This window comes from Camelus bactrianus, chromosome 8, assembly GCF_048773025.1.
Source record: "Camelus bactrianus isolate YW-2024 breed Bactrian camel chromosome 8, ASM4877302v1, whole genome shotgun sequence".
In the NCBI taxonomy this organism is placed as follows: domain Eukaryota; kingdom Metazoa; phylum Chordata; class Mammalia; order Artiodactyla; family Camelidae; genus Camelus; species Camelus bactrianus.
In genome coordinates this window covers 63,820,555-63,840,574 of record NC_133546.1, presented here as the reverse complement: position 1 = coordinate 63,840,574, position 20,020 = coordinate 63,820,555, and the positions used below count along the sequence as shown (strand labels likewise).

At 36.5% G+C, this 20,020-nt stretch overlaps 1 protein-coding gene across 2 annotated transcripts in view; it reads right to left on the bottom strand.

Annotated features, from left to right (window-relative positions):
• The window catches only part of ME1 (malic enzyme 1), a 174,298-nt gene that overhangs the window by 40,578 nt on the left and 113,700 nt on the right, over nt 1–20,020 (bottom strand). For both annotated transcript variants that reach the window (XM_074368678.1, XM_045508607.2), the window contains exon 7: nt 1,042–1,151. In XM_074368678.1, the coding sequence (XP_074224779.1) occupies nt 1,042–1,151 (110 nt within the window). The remainder of the gene's footprint in view (nt 1–1,041; nt 1,152–20,020) is intronic.

The following is a 20,020-nucleotide window of genomic DNA, read 5'->3' as shown; positions in this document are numbered from 1 at the left end:
ATATCCAGGAAGAAATTTTAAATAACCAGATGTGTATATGGACCCGGAGCTCCGAGAAGCCTGGGCTAGAGGTATGAATCTGCTAATGAAATGTGTGTCCTTGGAGTATATCCCTAAGAAGAAAGAACAAAAAGAAGAGGGCCTGGGCCTGAGTGCTGAAGTACTCTGTCACTTACTAGCTAGTCAGAAAGGGACGAACCCAGGGGGAAAAAGGTAAAAACCCAAAGAGGCAAGAAGACAGTCAGCAGGGTGCTGTGACATGGATGTCAAAAGAAGGAAATATTTCAAAGACGACGGTGAGGTCAACAGCGTTAAATGCTGAGAATCCAAGTCAGATCAATACTGAAAAACGTCCACTGGAATCAGTGAAACAGAAGCCATTTGTGATCCTCTGTCAAGCTGCCAGAACTCATTATGGTCTTCTTCCTCTGGATCCCTGCCTGTGCTTTTAATCCACCTGCCCTTAATGAAACAAGAAGAGTAAGACTCTCACAGGAGGGTTTTGGATTTGGGGAGGTGGGTTGGGTGTAGATTTAGAGAGAACTGGAAAAAAAAAAAAAAAGTCTTAGAAATGAAACAGGTAACTTAGACAAAAGCATGTAGCCAAGCATCTCCAACCAATCAAGGACAAACAGCAGAATGTAGTACGCTGTGTACAAAGGCAGCATCTGAGTGAAGTTCAGAAACGGTGGCCAACTGAGGTGAAGGCTGAAGAGAGATGTATACGCACTCTCAGTTTTAAACAATGGAGACTATATTTTCATACGTTTCATTCTTTGTTCAGCCATAATCACTGGGGATTTTATCAGATTTTAGGGCTCATTCTCTACCTTGTGGATTATACAGTACATTCTAAACTCACAGAGTGCTTCTCTCAAATACATAAAATTAAATGAGAAATAATGTGTGAAATCATCAAAGCACAATTTCTGGCATTTAATAGGTATGTAGTGCCCATTGACTGAATTTGAATCATTAGAAAATTATGAACTAACATCAGGATGTGTTGTTCTTGATCCATACACGGTAAAATTTGATTACCTTGAATATCATCATTGAACGTGCAATACTGGTTTTGATACTTTTTCAGGAGACGAAATGCATTTATATTGGCAAAATCTTCAAACTGAATAAGGCAATTCATGCCATACCTATGGGACAAAACATTCATATGAGAAGAGGTTAAGAAAATAGCATTTAAAAATCAACCTTTAAAATTAGCCTACAGAAAACACAAAATATTATTTTCTTGTAAAGGTCCTATCTTGCTACTTAGTATGAATATGCAATGCAATGTTTCTTCAGCAAATATTTACTACACGCTTACTACAGAAAAAGCACTGTGTTGGCACTGTGAAATCATACAAAGATGATAAAAATATGGTACCTACAGTCAAGGAATTTAAAAGTTAGTAGAAACTAAAATATTTTCAAATTAATGGAAAGTGCATGAAAAGTAACATGAGAGTGATATAAACAAGGAATTACAGATGTTGAGAAGATAGGTATTATTTCTGACTGGGGCTACAGGCCAGGTAGTAAATGAACTGAGTTTTAATCAAGACATGGTTTCAAAAGTATAGATACAGGGTCTTACAAGCTGAGAAAACAGCAGAAGTAAAGTAACTGAAGAGAAATCTGGGGAAAAAAAATATCATTCAAAACGCAGTAAGAGGCACCTTTGGCCAAAATGTCACAGTGGATACGTGTAAGGGTGTAGTTAAAGATAAGGTCAGAATTTTATGCTGGAAACCTTAAAAATTCTAGCTTAGGATTCTGGTTTTTATTCTATGGACATGACCAAACTCTGAAAGGCTTGGAGTTTTGAAATATACAGAAAAGATTTTTTTAAATACATTTTTTATTGGAGTATAGTCAGTTTACAGTATTGTGTCAATTTCTGGTGTAGAGCACAATGTTTCAGTCATCCATATACATACATATTTACCTTTTCATATTCTTTTTCATTATAGGTTACTGCAAGATATTGAATATAGTTCCCTGTGTTACAGGATAGATTTTTATTCCTGAAATTAACTTATTTGACACTTTATTCTTATGATCATCCATTACCTATCCCTCCAAGGCAAGGAAATTAACATCACTGATAACTCAAGTACCTGAGAGTTGCCAGAGAAAGCCTTAAAGCCATGAACATCCTTTCTAGAGGACTTAAGAGATTTATGGTCTCCAGTTTCGGCTAGATTCCCACTGCGGCCCTATTGTGATTCCTTTTATTTGTCCTTGGGTTCCACTTCTACTGCACCCAAAGACTATTCCTAATCTTTCCCAATCGTTTTAAATCGTGACCTCTTTTCCTACTTCCTGGCATAGTGAGGACATAATGTGTGACCTCCCTCACCTGTTCTCCCTGCTCCTCACCCCGCTTCTCTGTCTTCAGAGCCACCCTTCAGGCATCAGTCAGCAAGGTGCTCCGCTTCCAGTTCAACGTACCTCACTGCTGCTGCCCACACATTCACCCTTTCTTTCTTAATTAGCTCCCTCTCTGGTATTTACAACTCCTTCTTCTGGACACGTTCCTTTGTCTTTTTCGATAACTGAGTTTCAGTTTCTAATTAGAGGGGAAAAGTTCTCTCTTGACCCCATGTTTTTCCTATCCTTTCCACTGAATTTGCTTGAAATAGTAGTTTACAGTTTAGCTCTTATTTCTAAGTCTCCTGTTGTTTACCTTCTGCCCTCACGACTCTACTAAAATTTGATGTTCTCAAGTTACAGTATATCCTGACTTAAAGTTCAAGGAACACTATTTTCAATCCTTCATTTATTAGAGCTCTTTGCTCTACTGCCACTAATTCAGTTTATCTTTTTTTTGAAACTCCCCCTAGGCTACTGTGATACCACACTTCTCTGTGCCTTCTCCTAAACCACTGATCATGTATTCTTTCTCCCTCAGGGAAATCTTAGCACTTAAAACATTGGTGTTTTCCATGACTCTTGGTCTACTGAGTGTGTGTGTGTGTGTGTGTGTGCGTGCGTGTGTGTGTATCTTGACAGAATCTCAATTGTACTCATATTTTAATCACCAAGTATTTTTTATATTTCATTTACTTATTATTTTATTATTTAATTATTTTATTTTGGCAATGAGGAGGTAATGAGGCATATTTATTTTTAGAGGAGGTACTGGGGATTGAACCCAGGACCTCATGCCTGCTGAGATGCCCTCTACCACTTGAGCTACACCCTCCCCCTAATCACCAGGTATTTACAGCAACTCCCAAATGAGTGTTTCTAGTCTATTCCTGTGAACCGCAGACTTTTAAATCTCATGACCACTTGGATAACTTTACTTGACTGTACCTCAAACTGAAAAGGCCAAAACTAAACTCATTATATTCCATTAGTACCTATAAGCACTCAGCAAATATTTGTTGGATGAACATAATTTATAGATATTTTTTCATTTTATCTCAAGGAACAATTTTATAAATGAGGAAAGTCTTGGGCACCTGGTAAGTTGGGGAGGGGAGATTTGCACTCAGGTCTGCCTGCTGTTTAAAGTAAGCTTTACATTTATCATTGATTCTTTGGTTATATTGTAGGTTATTATCTATACCTTCCAGTATGTCCCTTTGAGTAACACCAAGTTCTAAGATAAAAATAAAGAGCCATATAACAGAAAAGTTTTGTAAAATTTTATCAGAATAATAAACTAGTGAAAAGATGAAGCGTCTTCGGGGCTACACTTTACTGCAAACCAGCGGTCAGCAGAAAGCTCCTAGGCAGAGGTCTGGCCTTTTAACATTCATGGTGGTCCCACCTCTTCATGGTGAAGTCTGTCTCCTCAAGACTTAAACCAACACTTCTTACAGATTATTTACTCTGTATTTCCAATCTAAATAGCCTACTGAAACTCAATCATCTTCACTGAACACTTCTAAAATCAGGTAGACTCCTGACTCTCAACTTCAACAATTTTTTTCCATGACGAAAGCACACATTTCCACATCTCAGAGATCAAAAGACCAAAGCTGTCATTTTATTATTTCCTTTTTTTAACCCATAATATTCAGTTAACTGCCATAGCCTATCATTTCTACTATTTAAATATTATTGTAGCCAAAGAAATTAGTCTCACCCCTGCTAGGGCTACAAAAAGTCTGTTGGTCTCTCTGCTTCTCCATGTGTCCCCCTCAAACATATAACACACAGCTGCCAAGTCTTTGTAAAACAACTTCCTCCAGCTACTCCCTTGCTCAAAATTCAGAGTGGATGGCTCTAATAATGGCACCCAAATTCCTTCAACTCAAGGATTTATAATCCTGTTACCTGTCCAATCACCTTCTCGCTCCCTACATTCCAGTGAAAGTCCCTTCTCTCTCTTCTTGCAAACACATTGTATCCATCTCCTTCCGCGTCATGAACACACTGCCATTGCAAATCAGTCTCTAGTGAAGAATTTACTCAAAAGCTACTTTCTTCTGGGAATTTCCTCAATCTTTTCCAACTCAAGTGATCTTTCTTTTTAAAAAAAAAAAAACAAAACCAAAAACCTCTTGGCAAATATTTTCTATACTACTTATGTTGGGTCTAAAACTGCTAGCATGTAACTGTGTCATCAACTAGATTAAGAGAGACTTAAAACTCAGTACAATTTCAGTAGAGAGAACATAAAGTGAATATAATACATAAGCAAAAATTTATTTCATATATTAAGAATAACCAATTGCTTAATAATAATCTGCACTGCTGAATACTACGACTATCAGTTGGTTTGAATGAGCTGCATCAGAGTAGGTTTTCCATTTATTCCCCCAAATTCCAGAAGTTCTCATGTTCTGCATTTTTTATACTAGTTCAAAAAATTGTAATCTTTATATTATTTAAACAGATACAACTTTTATTCTAGAATGTCTCTACTATTTGGCAAGGAAGAAAATCAAATTCCTTTCATGTTACTTTTTAAAGAGTAGGCACTAAGTAGGTTATGGAAGTTTTCAGTATCAATAGTTTCTATTAATAGAAGTAAAAAGGTTAGCCTCATCAAAGATTTTTCAAAAAACTCATTTAGTACTAAAAGACTTTAACATAATTTTCTCTTTTGGTTGAATTCCTAAATACAAACAGGAATTTAAATGTTAAATCATGTAAATCGTGGTTATCCTTATGATTTTTCATCATATTAATCTGCCCCTTCTTTGAAAATATTTATTTTCTACAGTTTCCTAAGAAAACAAATTCCTCTGAAACTGCTATTTTTCCCATCAGCACTTTAAAATTCTTTCCCTTATACATTCCTCTTTTCTTGCCTTGTCTTTCTTTCTCTCAAAGTCCTTTCGGAAATGTTAATTATTTGCTCAGAAGACTTTCTACAATAGTCCTCCAGGTCTTCAAAAGAAATATTTTAATCCAAATAAACCTTAGAAAATTCCTATATGAGCAAAAAAAAAATGTGAATATGAATTCACAATAAAATATGAATTAATAATAAGAAGTTAATGATCTAAAGTACTACTGCCAATATCTTAAATTCTAAAATATTCTCCTCTCAGCCCCTAGTTCTGTCTTCCCTCCCTTCCTCTGACTCCTTCTTCAGCACACAATCCGCTCTTCATTCCAGTCCTTCCTGCCCTCCTAGCTCACTCTTCCCCTCACCTCTGTGCGCCAAGGCAGGTACCCCATTAGTGCACCAGCCGCCTCCCCAGGCTCCCCCAGCCCCTTCTCTCCTTCACGCCACTTAGACAGCACAGAAATCCATGCCATCGGGTCTCAGCCAGGACCTCAATCACGTCCTGCAGTATTTGTTTTCATTGCTTCCTGGTTCACAACATGATCCCAAAGCAGCATTTGCAAACCTATTTCTACTCTCCTTGTCTCACAAGAACTCAACCTCTTACCAGTCACTACTTCACTGAGATCAACACCACCCAGAGAGAAGAACCTTCGTTTCCTCAGCTCTTCTCCATATTTAAAAATATTTGTGCTTTTATTTCTTTTCTTCCTTTCGCTTCTGAGATGTATTCTTACCTCCTTGTTTCTAATTTGTCTACAGAACCTACAGCCTCAACTTACCTCTCTACACTAACAGCTTCAGTTTCTCTTTCTCCACTGGTCTCCAAGTGGGTTCTCAGGACTTCAATTTTAAAACCATATCCCTCAGCCGTGACAAAGTCCAGCTGTGGGTACTTATCCCTCTTCCCACCCACTGCCAAATTCTTAGAAGAGGTGATCAACCTTCCCTCACTCTCCACTTCTTCTCAACATTATGCCTATAATTCAAAAGACAGTCTTAAGCCACCACATCCTGACATCACAGTGCAGAGAAGGTCCCTTTCCTCTGATTCAACAAAACACTTTGTAAGTCAGCTGTTTTCACTCCATTGTGGTTATTTATATACTATTATATATTTATCCTTGAAGGTCTATCTTTTTAAATCACCATAAAATTCATAGGTGAAAACTGGTACCTGAATTTTTAACTTGTTTTTTTTAAAAACAATTTTTATTGAGTTATAGTCATTTTACAATGTTGTGTCAAATTCCAGCGTAGAGCACAATTTTTCAATTATACATGAACATACATATATTCATTGTCACATTTTTTGTCACTGTGAGCTACCACAAGATCTTGTATATATTTCCCTGTGCTATACAGTATAATCTTGTTTATCTATTCTACATTAACTTGTATTTTTTTGATTACTCATGAAGCTTGGCATCTTCTATGTCTATCAGCCATTTGTAATTCTTTCTGGAAGATTATATGGTCTTTGGCTCATTTTTACTTTTCTTTATTACTTCATAAGAGCGTTTCACACATTAAGAATATTAACTTTCTGTTATATGTGTTGAACATGGTTTCCCTGCTCTAGTATACTGTGCCATTAATCATTAATCACTTACACAGTGTTCCTATTTGTTTTCACAAAAGGAATTTAAAATTTTTATGTAGTCAGATCTTTCCTCTTTTTATTTACAGTTTCTGCCCTTGAGGGTCTGCTTATTACAATCCTCTCCATATACATTTATTTAACACTAATCAAACATTTCTTCTAATGATATTATGGATTTAGAAAACAATTAACCTTTGTATTTCGTATTATTTTTTACTGCATAGATGTAGATTTGTTAAAAATAGAGATTAAAATGTCTTGTTTTCTATATAATTCACCCAAACACGCCAGTGTCATTTATTTAATAGCCCATCCTTTCCCCTCATCACCTGTAATCAGATTTTATATTCTCATACATAGCAGAGTCATTTTCTGTGCTTTTCTCTTTTATTCTACTATGGCTAAATGACAAAAGCTACTTTTTACCTTTTAAGTAATACATGTGTGTGTACATGTGTGTACACTCACGTGTGTGTGTGTGTGCGTGCACTCACTCTTCACGACTACTCTCTGAGGCAGATGCTATCACTATTCTCATCTCACAGATGAGAAGACAGGCACACCAAGTGGGTAATGGCAGCCTAAGAGTAATGGTTAGTTTACTATTCTATCCATAAAAAATGCCTCTACCTTAATTACTAGAGTTTGTAGGTGACTTTAATATTTAGTAATGTTATTTATCACTCATTCTTCTTTTTAAGTATTTGCTTGGCTGTGTCAGCAGTTTAAAAACATAGGCTTTACTCAATAGCAAAACAAAAACAAAAACAAAAACAAAACAAAACAACCCCAAAAGCCTCCAACTAAAAAATAGGCAAAGATCAGAACAGACATTTTTCCAAAGAAGACATACAGATGGTCAATAGGCACATGAATAGATGCTCAGCATCACTAATTATCAGAGAAACACACATCAAAACCACAGCGAGGCACCACCTCACATCAGTTAGAATGGCTCCTGTCAAAAAGATAAAAATAACAAGTGCTGGCAAGGACATGGAATCCTCATCCACTATCTATCGGTGGGAATGTAAACTGGTGCAGTCGCTATAGAAAACAGCAGGGAGGTTCCTCAAAAAATTAAAAATACAATTGCTGTATGATTCGGCAATTCCACTTCAGGGTATTTATTTAAAGAAAATGAAAACAACTACCTCAGAAAGATACCTGCACCCACATGTTCACTGCAGCACTCTTTACGATAGTCAAGAAGGTGAGGGTACAGGGTGAGCAAAATGGGGGAAAGTGGTCAAAAACTACAAACTTCAAGTTACAAAACAGTAAGTCCTGGGGATGTAATGTGCAGCATGGTGACTATAATTAATAAGATTGTAATGCATATTTGAAAGTTGCTAAGAGAATAGACTTTAAAAGAAAACAATTTTTTATAACTCTGTATGGTGATGTTAACTAGACTTATTATGGTGATCATTTCTCAGTGTACACAAACATCAAATCATTATGCTGTACACCTGAATCTAAGTGTTATATGTCAATTATACCTTAATTGAAAAAAAACCTAAAAACAGACTCGAGGGTCAGAGATCCCGGGATGGAATTTTGTCCTCAGTCTGTATCCTTAACTGTTCTGTACCTCTGTTTATCCATCACAGTCAATAATAATAATAATGGCGTATGATCATAAATGGTTAACAGGATTCAATGAAATGATAACTGTCAGTGTTCAGTGTGTGAAGGCTGGCACACAGGCGCAGTATAATCACTAAATATTTTTTATTACTCAATAGCAATGATAGAAGCCGTAGGCAGTGAATTAATACCTTCAAAAGCCTAAGAGAAAGTGTCATTCTCAAATAGTATATCTAGCAAAGCTATTCTTCAAGAGTACAGTTGAAACAAAGATATCTTTAGATAAATAAAAACCAAGGCTTTTACTAAAGGAACTTCTAAAGGGTATATTTCAGAGAAAAAGGAAGTGATCTCAGAAAAAAGGTCTGTGATACAATAAAATAAAATATAAGAAAATACAAGTAATATTTTCCACATAAAATAGTAACAACAGATAAGGCTGCTCCTGGCATGACAGAATGAGGAGGTTGGCAAACTTGTTTCCCAAACAGCAACAATATAGCAACAAGCAAATCCTTCAGTACAACCATTTCAGTGCTCTGGAAATCAAGTAAAGGCAAAGAAGCAAAAATTTACAGTAAAATGGAGAATCGGGGGAGGAGGGTATAGCTCAATGGTAGAGTGTGTGCTTAGCATGCACAAGGTCCTGTGTTCAATCCCCAGTACCTCCATCAAAAGTAAATATGTAAACCTAATTACCTCCCCCCAACAAAAAGATCAAAAAAAAAAAAAAATGGAGAATCGGGTCAATTATTGAAAGGAGCATAAAAGTCTTACGTCCCTCATATATATGATGCCATTCTAGGACACTCTTTAGCTGTCTTCATTAAAAATTACTGAATCGTTAAGAATGGGTAAAAGCATCTCCATGGTTATAAATCATGATCCTTTTTTTTTTCAACCTTGGTGGAGAAGCCAACTTTGTGGTAGCAACTGATTACCCCAAACACAAGTATCAGTCGATAATCATCTGGTGTTTGTAATGGCTCCCTCCCCACTTCTCCGGTTTCTAAGCAGCCTTCAGAAAGGAAAGCGCGTTTTCAGACAGTGCCCTCAGATGGTTCGCTCCTGATGTGTCATGTCCTGCGGTCTAGCAGCACCAGATGATCTGTCATTATGTTCCAAAGCAGCAGAACTTTGTGGTTACAGTATGTGAGGAGGAATCAGAGCCTTCTCAGTTCTATTCCCGGACCTATTACTTACTTAGTCCTGTGGTTTTGGGCTTGTTACAATTTTTCTGTGGTTAAAATGAAATCCCCACAGTATGGTTTGCCTTCAGTGTTTAGGACACAATGCGGTCGGGCTATAAATTTATAATGTTTCTAGGAGAAATCTGGGAATAAGCATAGGTAGTAAAATGGTGCACAAGATACCTTATCATTTACAGAAGTGTATTTTAGAATTACCCCTTGGAGAATACCACATATCAGTTTTAATTTCAAGAATTTTCTCTACCTGGTAGTTAACTCTGATTTGAGTCCTAAAGACTTAGGGGAGAGGCATCCTGAATTCATTTTGTGATACAAGCGTCTTGCATCATACAATGAAAGAAAGCAATGTAAGGGATATTTTGTTCCAGAATGAACCAGCCTGGTCGCTATGAGATTATAAGTAGTGGAACACAAGGAAGTGAGCCAACTCGCAGAATACATAACTACGAAAAGTACCTACTATTTTACGATCAAAATATCACACAAAATAGCGGGTGTAAATGGTCTTAGAAATTAACAGAAATGCCACCCATAAAATTAACGTGTAAAAACTGCAGAGAACCTTCTCTTGCGGTATTGTCAAATTAGACAATAACCTTATGACAGGGACTGGTCCCTACACCTAGCACTTACTTGGTGTCAGGCACAGTGCTCCATACTTTATATGGATTTTCTCTCCTTTAATTCTCTAAGCAACCCAGTGAAGAAAGTATAGTGATTATCATTTTACAGATGAAAAAACTGGAGCTCAGAGAGACTAAGGGCCATGGTTGAGTTCTTACTGCTCACAAGTGGTTAAGGTCTGGGCTGAACCACAGGACCCATGGTTTTAACTACTTTATTTAGTGGGTCCCACAGAGCACCAATGTCGTCATCAAGTCAACGAAGTGAACAGTGTTATTTAGGGGAAAAAAAGGACTGCCCTGATAAAACAAGGGAGTTACAGTCTTATCACAAAACTAGCAAGACAACACTGGTGTGCATTCAATATCCTAGGTATTTTTATTATAGAAAGTATATGGATAGACGCTGGTGAAAACATTAGTCTTTCTCTGATTATAAACTATCAAGAATTCATTGTAACCAGGTCAAGCAAGGACATTTTGATTTATAAACCGTTCTTTTTGTTTGTTTTTTAGGATTTACTACATACATGGGATTATGTAGCATTCAAGATCCAGAGTATTTTAGCTCTGATGGGTACCTTAGAGATAATGCATTCCAAATTACTCATACTTGAGAAAATTTAACAGCAAATAGGGAACATGGATCTTGCCCTCAAAATGCCTACAGTCTCACTGGGAAGACAAAGATGCAAGCAATTAAAAGAGGGTTCAGATTAAAAGCAGTTATCAGTGGTACACAAAGAGCTCACTACAGGACTCCGGGAAGACAACATGAATTAGGTTGAGGCTTAAATTGGGCCTCTGGGTAGGATTCAAATGAGGAAAAGAGGGAGGTGGGAAATAAAACCACACAGGTCTCCGAGTTTGTGCTGGAGGACCCTGAGGACATTAGTTGGAGGAACTTCAGAAGATCAGTACAGTCCCTGAGTTTCAGATTATGAATAGACTTGAAGGCTAGGATACATAACTGAAAGTTGACTGAAGTTCTCTTTGGCCAAGAACCATTCCACTGTAATTCTTCCTTGTAGGTAACAATTAGGAACAGAAATGTCTTCATTCCTCTGTCGACCCATTGTAGATGGCTCCAGTTCCTGCTACTTTACTTCTGTATTATTTTGTAACATTTAAATACACCTTTCCCTTCCCTTATCATTCCTTCTGTTATATTTTTGCTGACATTTCTTTTTTTTTTTGAAGGGGGGGTAATCAGGTTTTATTATATTTTATTAAATGGAGGTACTGGGGATTGAACCCAGGACCTTGTACATGCTAAACACACACTCCACCACTGAGCTCTACCCTCCCCCGTTGCTGTCACTTCTTAATTATTCTCTGTGACACTGAAGACTGTAAAGATTCAGCAGTGATCATCCATCTTTTCCTTCTTTTCCTCCTATAATGTTCCCCTTATCAAGTTCACATATTCTTAGGGATTCAGTAATCATCTTTAGACAAATAATTTCTAAATCTATCATCTCTGTTGCTGATCTTTCAAAACAACTCCAACTCTCTGTTGCCAAAATGATAGTAAGAAAGACTTGGAGAAATGTTATATTATGTATCATTTTTCTTTAAATGAGGAATAAATATTCATGAGATAATATTTTTATATCTTGTCAACCATTCTAACTCAGTTATAGATTTATTTAAAAGGATTTGATGAAAGGATTTATACAACTGTTTTACATCAAGGACAAACAATGAATCATAAGCAAAAATGAAGTCATCTTCTTTGGTTGTCTGTTTCTCAAAAAATTAGAGTTTGTAAGATTCTGAGTTCCTTAAAATTCAACAAATTCTGAAACTGCATTTATAAGTTAAATTTCTATTTAGTAAGACATTTAAAAACTACTTCTGCTTCCCAAATCAGTGAAAACTTTTCTATGATTTTAATATGTACATATAAAACTCGTAGAAATTCTGGACTTTTTTCCTTACAAACTTATCCAAATTTTTCCTATGTCCACCAATGTCAAAATAATCAATTTCCATTTTGCTTTCCACATTACACCCTAGTGGTCAAGTTCTGTTGTGCCTTCTCCTGAAACACCTTCCGTATTAATTATTACGCTTTCTAGTCTAAGCAGGTCAGTTCAAGTCCAGGCTCTTTCGACCATATCATTGCAATAGTACTACAATCTCCTGATTAGCCTCCTTGCTTTTGTCTTCTTCCCCACTGAAATCAGTCTAGACAGTAAAAAATGTGTTCGTGCTGTTTTAAAGCAGGCCCTATGTAATGCGATCTCATCTAAACTTACCTCCCTCTATTCTCATAAAGGAGCCTTATCCTTCCTTTCTTCCCTTATTTATTCACTTATCAAATAATACGCTGAGCACCTGTAGGGGTCAGGAATTGTTCCAGGTGCTGTTGACACACTCCTGCCCTCACAGAGTTGACAGTCTTGTGGCAGATACAGTAAGTAAGAGGTTATAATGCAGTGTGGGAAGTGATGTAACAGAGGAGATTCAGGATCCCACAGCACAGCAGGGGCACCTACCCAGAATTAAGAGGGTTAGCAAAGGATTTCCAGGGGAAGCTAAAGCCTGAAGGAGGAGTAGGAGCTGGTCAAGTTAAGAGGAAGAGGAAGAATTTGTGAGGCAGAGGGAACATGCTCAAAGGTCCAGGGTTGAATAAATCAATAGCATATTTCAAGAACTGAAATAAATTAAATATGATTGAACCACAAGGTTTGAAGGGAAAGAGACAAGAATTAAGGCTAGAGAGGTAAGTAGGGCCAGATTATACAGGACCTCTAATCTGTGTTAAGGGCTTTGTAATTGATCCTTAAAAAAAAAAAAAAAAAAAGATATTGAATAGGAGTGTGACATGATCAATTTGATTTTAGATGAACTCCGCGTGGTCAGAGTGAAGAATAGATATGAGAGGGGCAGGACTAGATGCAGGAAGTTTACTTAGGAGATGGCTGCAAAACTCCAGGCCTGCCTCTGGAAATGAGAACGGGGATGAAAAGGAGGCGGATTCAGGAAATATTCAGGAGACAGAACTTAAATGAAGAGAAGCAGATGATAAGGGAGAAGAAATCAAGAACGAATTCCCAGTTTCTAGCTTGGGCAGCTTGGTAGAGGATGGAGAGTAATAAAAAATAGAAGATGCAGCTCCACTTTGGATGTGCCGTTTTTGAATAACCTTAGAGATACGGAAGCAAAGGAAGTTGTCGCGAGATTAAGATGTGTGACTTGAGGATTTCAGAGTTTGAGCAGCTGCCAGTGAAGATAAGGCCCCTGATATGGCCATGAGTGGGAATCTAAAGAGGTGTGGTACCACAGGGCCTCAGAAATGATGATCTTAAGAACCAGAAAGGCCAATGCACAAAACACGTCATCCACATGGAAATTAAAGTGGGTTGAGAGCAAGGCTTTGAAACGGTAAGAATTAAGGGTAGTTAAAAACAAGACAGGGATATGATACATCTAATTGACCTAAGCATCAAAGAAGCAATGGGAGGGGCTTACATATGGATGGAACACTAGTGGTCTGAAAGGGCAGAGGGGAGGGGACGCTGATAGCATCTCCCAACTTTAAAATGTTGCATGGACCAACAGGCATTCCTATTTGAAAGCACTGTAGGAAAAATGGAGGTCTTAAACGGGAGTAAAATTAAAAAGGAAAATAAAAGATCCTTCCTTCCAGCGAGGAAGTAAGGGAGCCTTCATGAAGGAACAGGTTTCCAAAGGCAGAGCGGAAAGTTTTGAGAGGGAAGGGAGTGTTGGAAGTTTGCTTTAGGGGAGATGAAACACAAAACACAAAGTATGAAAAAGCACAAAGTATGTGAAAGAGTAAATGAAAACAGACAAAGGGCATGTTATTTTTATGCTGCATGTTATATTTACATTTCTACATTATGTTGTAAAAATAACATGTCCTTCGTCTATTTCCATTTACTCTTTCACCTTCATGCGCTACGACAATAATGTGAAGCAAGATTTTCGAAGAATTATGTCCAGAGGCCACCTGATGGACTGCAAAGGCGGAGTGCAAAGAGGTGGGTATTTGGGTGGAGGTGGGGGAAGGCTGCATCCCAGTCTCCACCAGTTGAGAAGCGGCTCTGGTTATCAGCTAAAATCCTCAGGGCAGCCCTGGTTTTAAAGGACGGCTCTGTGCTTCAACATGCCATTGCACTTTGACATTCCATTTCTAGTCTGCACCATTTCTCATGCCCTGAATGCCTTCATAGAAAGGATGCAGAAATTTAGAAAGTGCTTTTATAAACTCCGTCTGCAAACTTACCAGAGAGAATTAAAAGTCTCCTCAAATGCATGTTCCAGTAAATGCCTTATCCCCAACCTCAATTATGTCATTTAGCTCTGTAGTTTAAATCACTAAATCTATCTATGTCTCCTTCCCAATTTAGTCTAGATCAAACTATTTATTTCTAAAAGCCAACAACTTCCACAAAGCACTAGGGATTAAGTTTTGAGCAGCAAAGAGAATCGTGTGTTATTTTGCTGCAGACTCTCAGAGTCATAAAATTTTAGAGCTAGAAAGGTCCTTGGAGGACACTTAGCAACAAGTACTCTGCCCAGAAAGGATATTTAGTAACACTGAAGACACCAGGGGCAGACACACAGTGAGTATTACCACCCAAGAGAAAAGCCAGAAAGTCCAAATACAGTGGCCACTTATGACGCCAGCAGTCTTTTTTTGATGTAGGAAAATATCTTCTATTTTATTTCGGACTATAAAAATACAGAATATTTTTGGGGTGGTTTGTCAGAATTTACATATGCAAATGAATATGACCATTATCCCTCAGAGTGCCCACCTTCAGACTCTGTTCCTTTATTCTTTCTTTTTAATGACACTGCAACTGCACAACCACTTTCAAAATGAGTTTAAAACTCAGTTTCACTACTTTACAGTTCTATTTTGCAGGTAATTTTCTTCTCTCTTTGCTAGCAATAAAAAAAAATGTGAGGAAATATTTCATGAACAAGAACTAGATCCAAATACTGACTTGTAACAATATTCTCATTCTGACTACTCTCAATTTTCTGTTAAGTGTCATCCTGTGATATTTAACAGAATTGCCATAAGTTCTAAAGACAATATTCAAAGAAGCATTCCAAAAGTACTGTGACCATTAGCAGTAATCATTGTACAGAGTTCCACAGCATTACCTGCAGAGGTAACACTCATTCGGATCTAACATTGTTTTAAAAAAAAAATCAATTACGCTATTTTACAGTGAAACCTCGAAATCAAGGTACACATGAAAAAGGACTTTGCATGTATAATTACTTAAAATAAAAACTTTGAAAGATGATAACCATTCTCATGCCACGGGAATCACAGATATCTATGCGTATTATTCAAGAAAAACCTGAGAACTGGACGCTTGGAAATAGCTAAAGGCACAAATCCAGTGTCAATTATAAATCTGGCCTCTCTGGCACAATCAACTGGACAAATGTCAAAATTTGAACACTAACCATGTTCCATAACTAGAATCCACCTACCAATAATGTGTCCTGAGGTTATGTCTATTTATATTTCCATATTAACAGCATTTCTTATGGGAGTATTATTGCCTAATACTAATAAAAATGCCAAAATATCATGTTCCCTGATTTATTAATAAGCTCTTTTCTTCCCACACACTGGGGAGTCCATGAACTAAGCCATCATATGTTCCAGTGGCACTGAATGTTTTTTAAGCCCAAACTGCTTTAAGATTGTTTCTATTGGCACCTGTATGGGTACATTTACCTCCACGTCAATGCCTTTTTTCCCCTTGAAATAGCTCAATAATTAGCTGAAGAGATTTTTATCTAACGTTCTAAAATGAGAATTCTACTGTAGAGTCCTTACTTAATTCAGAACAATTCTTAGGGACAAAACCTGACATAGTTCTAAGAATTGTTTTGACTTCCTTTCACATGAAACCATTTTTAAATGACTCTGATACTTTTTTGAATTAACAAGCACACTTACATTTCAGTCTAAGTTTCCAAGAATGCAACTATTTCTCTGCCAAACTGACATATTTCCAAAATCTGATTTTGGACAGGGGTCTGTGAAAGTATGACAATTTATCATTTGTAAACTTTATTCTGGTATCACTGAGAAATATAAGCTAAGGCAAGTACTTTTGGGCCTAAAACAGTATTTACTGAAAAAGAACAGTTACAATGAAGTTAATAATCCAATGGGCTTAGAATCTAACTACCTAGGTATGAGTTCTGCCTCTTTATTTAAAATTTGAGTCTTCTGGGTCAAATGGTCAGTTTTTCCACTACCTTTCTGAGAACTCCTTTTTCAATTCTAAATCAATAAAAAGACTTTTAAAAATATACCCAACAGAGGTCAGATTAACAATACAGATCACCTATTACTATGCAAAGTATTCAGGCTTTGAGAAAGTCTGACTCTGCTATCAATCTTATTAGTGAAAGTGAGGAAATAAAAATCTGATAATTTTGCTCTCAGTACAGTCCAAGTGGAGAACACCTGAAGCCTCTCTGATTATAGAGATTTCTGAATAAAACTGACTACCAGTGAGGCAGGCATACATGGCAAAATGTATAAATTTTGCCTTGTCCAGAAAGGAATATTTTTATACACCTGTTTTCTATAGATGTGTAAGAAACATAAATTCTGAAAAACGATAATTACGGTTGACATTTGTAAGAGTATTAGAATTCCATTCCTACTTGCGATCAATAGTAGACTATAAAGTCGAAAGAAATACTGAATAAATTTCTCAAATCTTTATTTTTATATATATGCATGAATATTGTGACCCACTTCATTGATAATTCATTAAAGAATATCTAGAGAAGAGGAACACAGATACATGATATCTGATAACCTTTTATAATAAGCCAGTAGTTTCAACATCCCCCTCGCTCAAACAGCCTTAACTGATCAATTCAAATATTTTGTTCTATTTTGTTTTTCAAACTCCATTAGGTTTTCTACTGAGCAGTAAAACTGTCAAAAGGTAGGACATTCTTTAAAAAGGAGAAAATAAAGTGACTGGAAAATCTAAATACTGAATAACAACAAAATCTATAAAGTCACCTAGATAAATGATAAGGTACTGTTACAGTGTTATGTCAGACTAAGATTTTTTCTGTGCCTTGCTTTTTTGAAAATTAACTTTAATGCATATGATTTACATATAGTAAAAAGCACCCATTTTAGGTATATAATTTGATTAGTTTTGATACATGTATACCTGTCTAACCACCTCCACAAGTAAGATACAGAATATTCACCACATCCCAGAAAGCTCAAAGCCCTTTCTAGTCAATCCCCAGCCTAACACTGACCCCAGGCAAACACAATCTACTTTCTGTTGTTACAGATTAGTTTTGTCTTTTCCAGATTTTCATACAAGTGGAATAATACAAATGAAATCTTTTGTATTTGGCTTCTGTTACTCAACATGATTTTTTTAAGATTCATCCATGCTGCTATATACATTAGTAGTTCTTTCTTTATTGCTTAATACTATTCCATTACATGGCTATAACACAATTTGGATATATTGTATCTGGACACACCTATACACAACTATATCTGTATTACATCTATAGCTGGACATTTGGGTTGACTGCAGGTAGGATATCTTACAAACAAAGCTGCTATTAATATTTTTAAGTTTCATTTGTCTTTTGAAAATACCAAGGAGTGGAATTTCTTGGTAGTGTGGTAGATAAAGAAAAAATGCTGAATGATTTTCCGGAGGGGTTCTGCCATTTTACATTCCCACCAGCAGTGTATAAGAGCTCCAGTTGCTCCAAATGCTTGCCAGCACTTGCTGTCATCAGTCTTTAAAGCTTCATCTATCTAACAGGCATGGAATGGTATCTCACTGTGATTTTAATTTGCATTCCCCTGGTGACTAATGAGCTTACAGGTGCTTAACGATCATTGTGAAGTGTTGTTTCAAATCTTCAGTCCATTTTAAAAATTGGGTTCATTATCTTGAGTTGCAAGAGTTTTTAAAAAAAATATATTCTGGATTGGTCATTCATCAGATGTATGTATCATAAGTGTTTCCTCCAATCTGCGGCTTGTCATTTCCTTAACAGTATCCTTTGAAGACCATTGTTTTTAATTTTGCTGAAGTTTAATGTAAAAACTTTTTCTCTTATGATCTATGCTTTCTTTAAGAAATATTTGCCAAACCCAAGGACACAAAGGTTTGTTCCTATATTTTTTAAAAGCTATAAAGTTTTAGCTTCATATTTAGGTCTATGATCCATTTTGAGTTAATTTTTGTGGGGTAACTATGAGATAACGGTTGAGATTCATTTTTTCCTTATGGATATCTAATTGTTCTAAGACTATTTCTTGAAAGGACTACCCTATCCATGCTGAATTATGCTGGCACTTTATCTAGAATCAATTAATCACCTGCACGTGGGTCTACCTCTGGATTTTTTCATTCTTTTATTGTTCTGTTGTCTTATTCCATATCACACTTTCTTGGTTTACTGTAGCTTCACAGTAAGTCTTAAAATTAAAGACTGTAAATCTTCCAACTTTATTCTTCTTTTTCAAAATTGTTTTAGCTATTTTAGGCCCTTAATATTTCCATAAACATTTTGAGCCATCTTGTTAATTTCTATAAAAGTCCTGCCAGGTTAAATAGTATTTTTAAAAAAACAATTTATGTTTTTGTATCATCAAACTTTTTAACAGGATTTCAGAAGAATGGCACTGAGCTGCCTTGACTGTATTATTCTATTTGGATCTGTAGTTAGAATGTCTGCATGAGAAAGTCAATTTCTGATGCATACCTACTGTTTCACTAATAATAATTACGTATATAGTAACAAAATATTTTCACCATAGAGAAAAGCATTAGAGAACATTAACATCTGTGTGCTCCCCTACACAATTTTGTGAACTATTAACACTATGCTGTATTTACTTCAGATCACAAAACAGGTCACACATGACTTGAAACCCCTCTGCCCCTCCTGGATCCCACTTCCCTGTGGTAAACACTCACCTAAATGTGATGTTTATCATTCTCATGCATGTTGCAAATGTATAATATCCAAAAGCAAACAAGACATTGCTTTTAAACTTACGTTACATAGATAACTGTATATGAATCTGATGGATGTTCAACGGGATCTGATCCTTATGAAATGACAGTGTGGTGCGCTATTAAGAGTTCAGGCTGAGTGAGTTAAAATGTCTCCTCTTTTGGACTTTTTTCCTCAGTTCTATTATTCTTAGATATATTCAAGTGGACACATGAAGCAGCAGTTCAATTTTTATGTACTGTACATTATTGCAAAAAAAAAATATATATATATGGCACAAGTTATCAATTCTCCTGTTGATGGACATCCAAAGTGCTTCCAATTTTTCACCACTACAAACAATGCTGTTGCAAAAATTTCTGTACATGTCTCCTTACAAAGGAGCTTCTCTGGGGTCCACATGCTATACTGTAGGTTATGACACTCTGAACTATATTGCCTAAGAGTTTTATGAATTTGCACCCCTGCAAGTAGTGTACATATCCATCTACAGCCTCATAAGCATTTGGCATTGTCAGATTTAAATGTTTTTGCTGATCTGATGGATGTGAAATGGTCTTTGGTGTCTGTGAAACGGCAGTATGGTGTCAGGAGCCATGGAAATGTACTGCTCAGAATGCCCTTCAAGAAAGACAAATATCACATGATCTCACTTACATGTGGAATCTTAAAAAAATGACATAAATAAACTTATTTACAAAACAGAAACAGACTC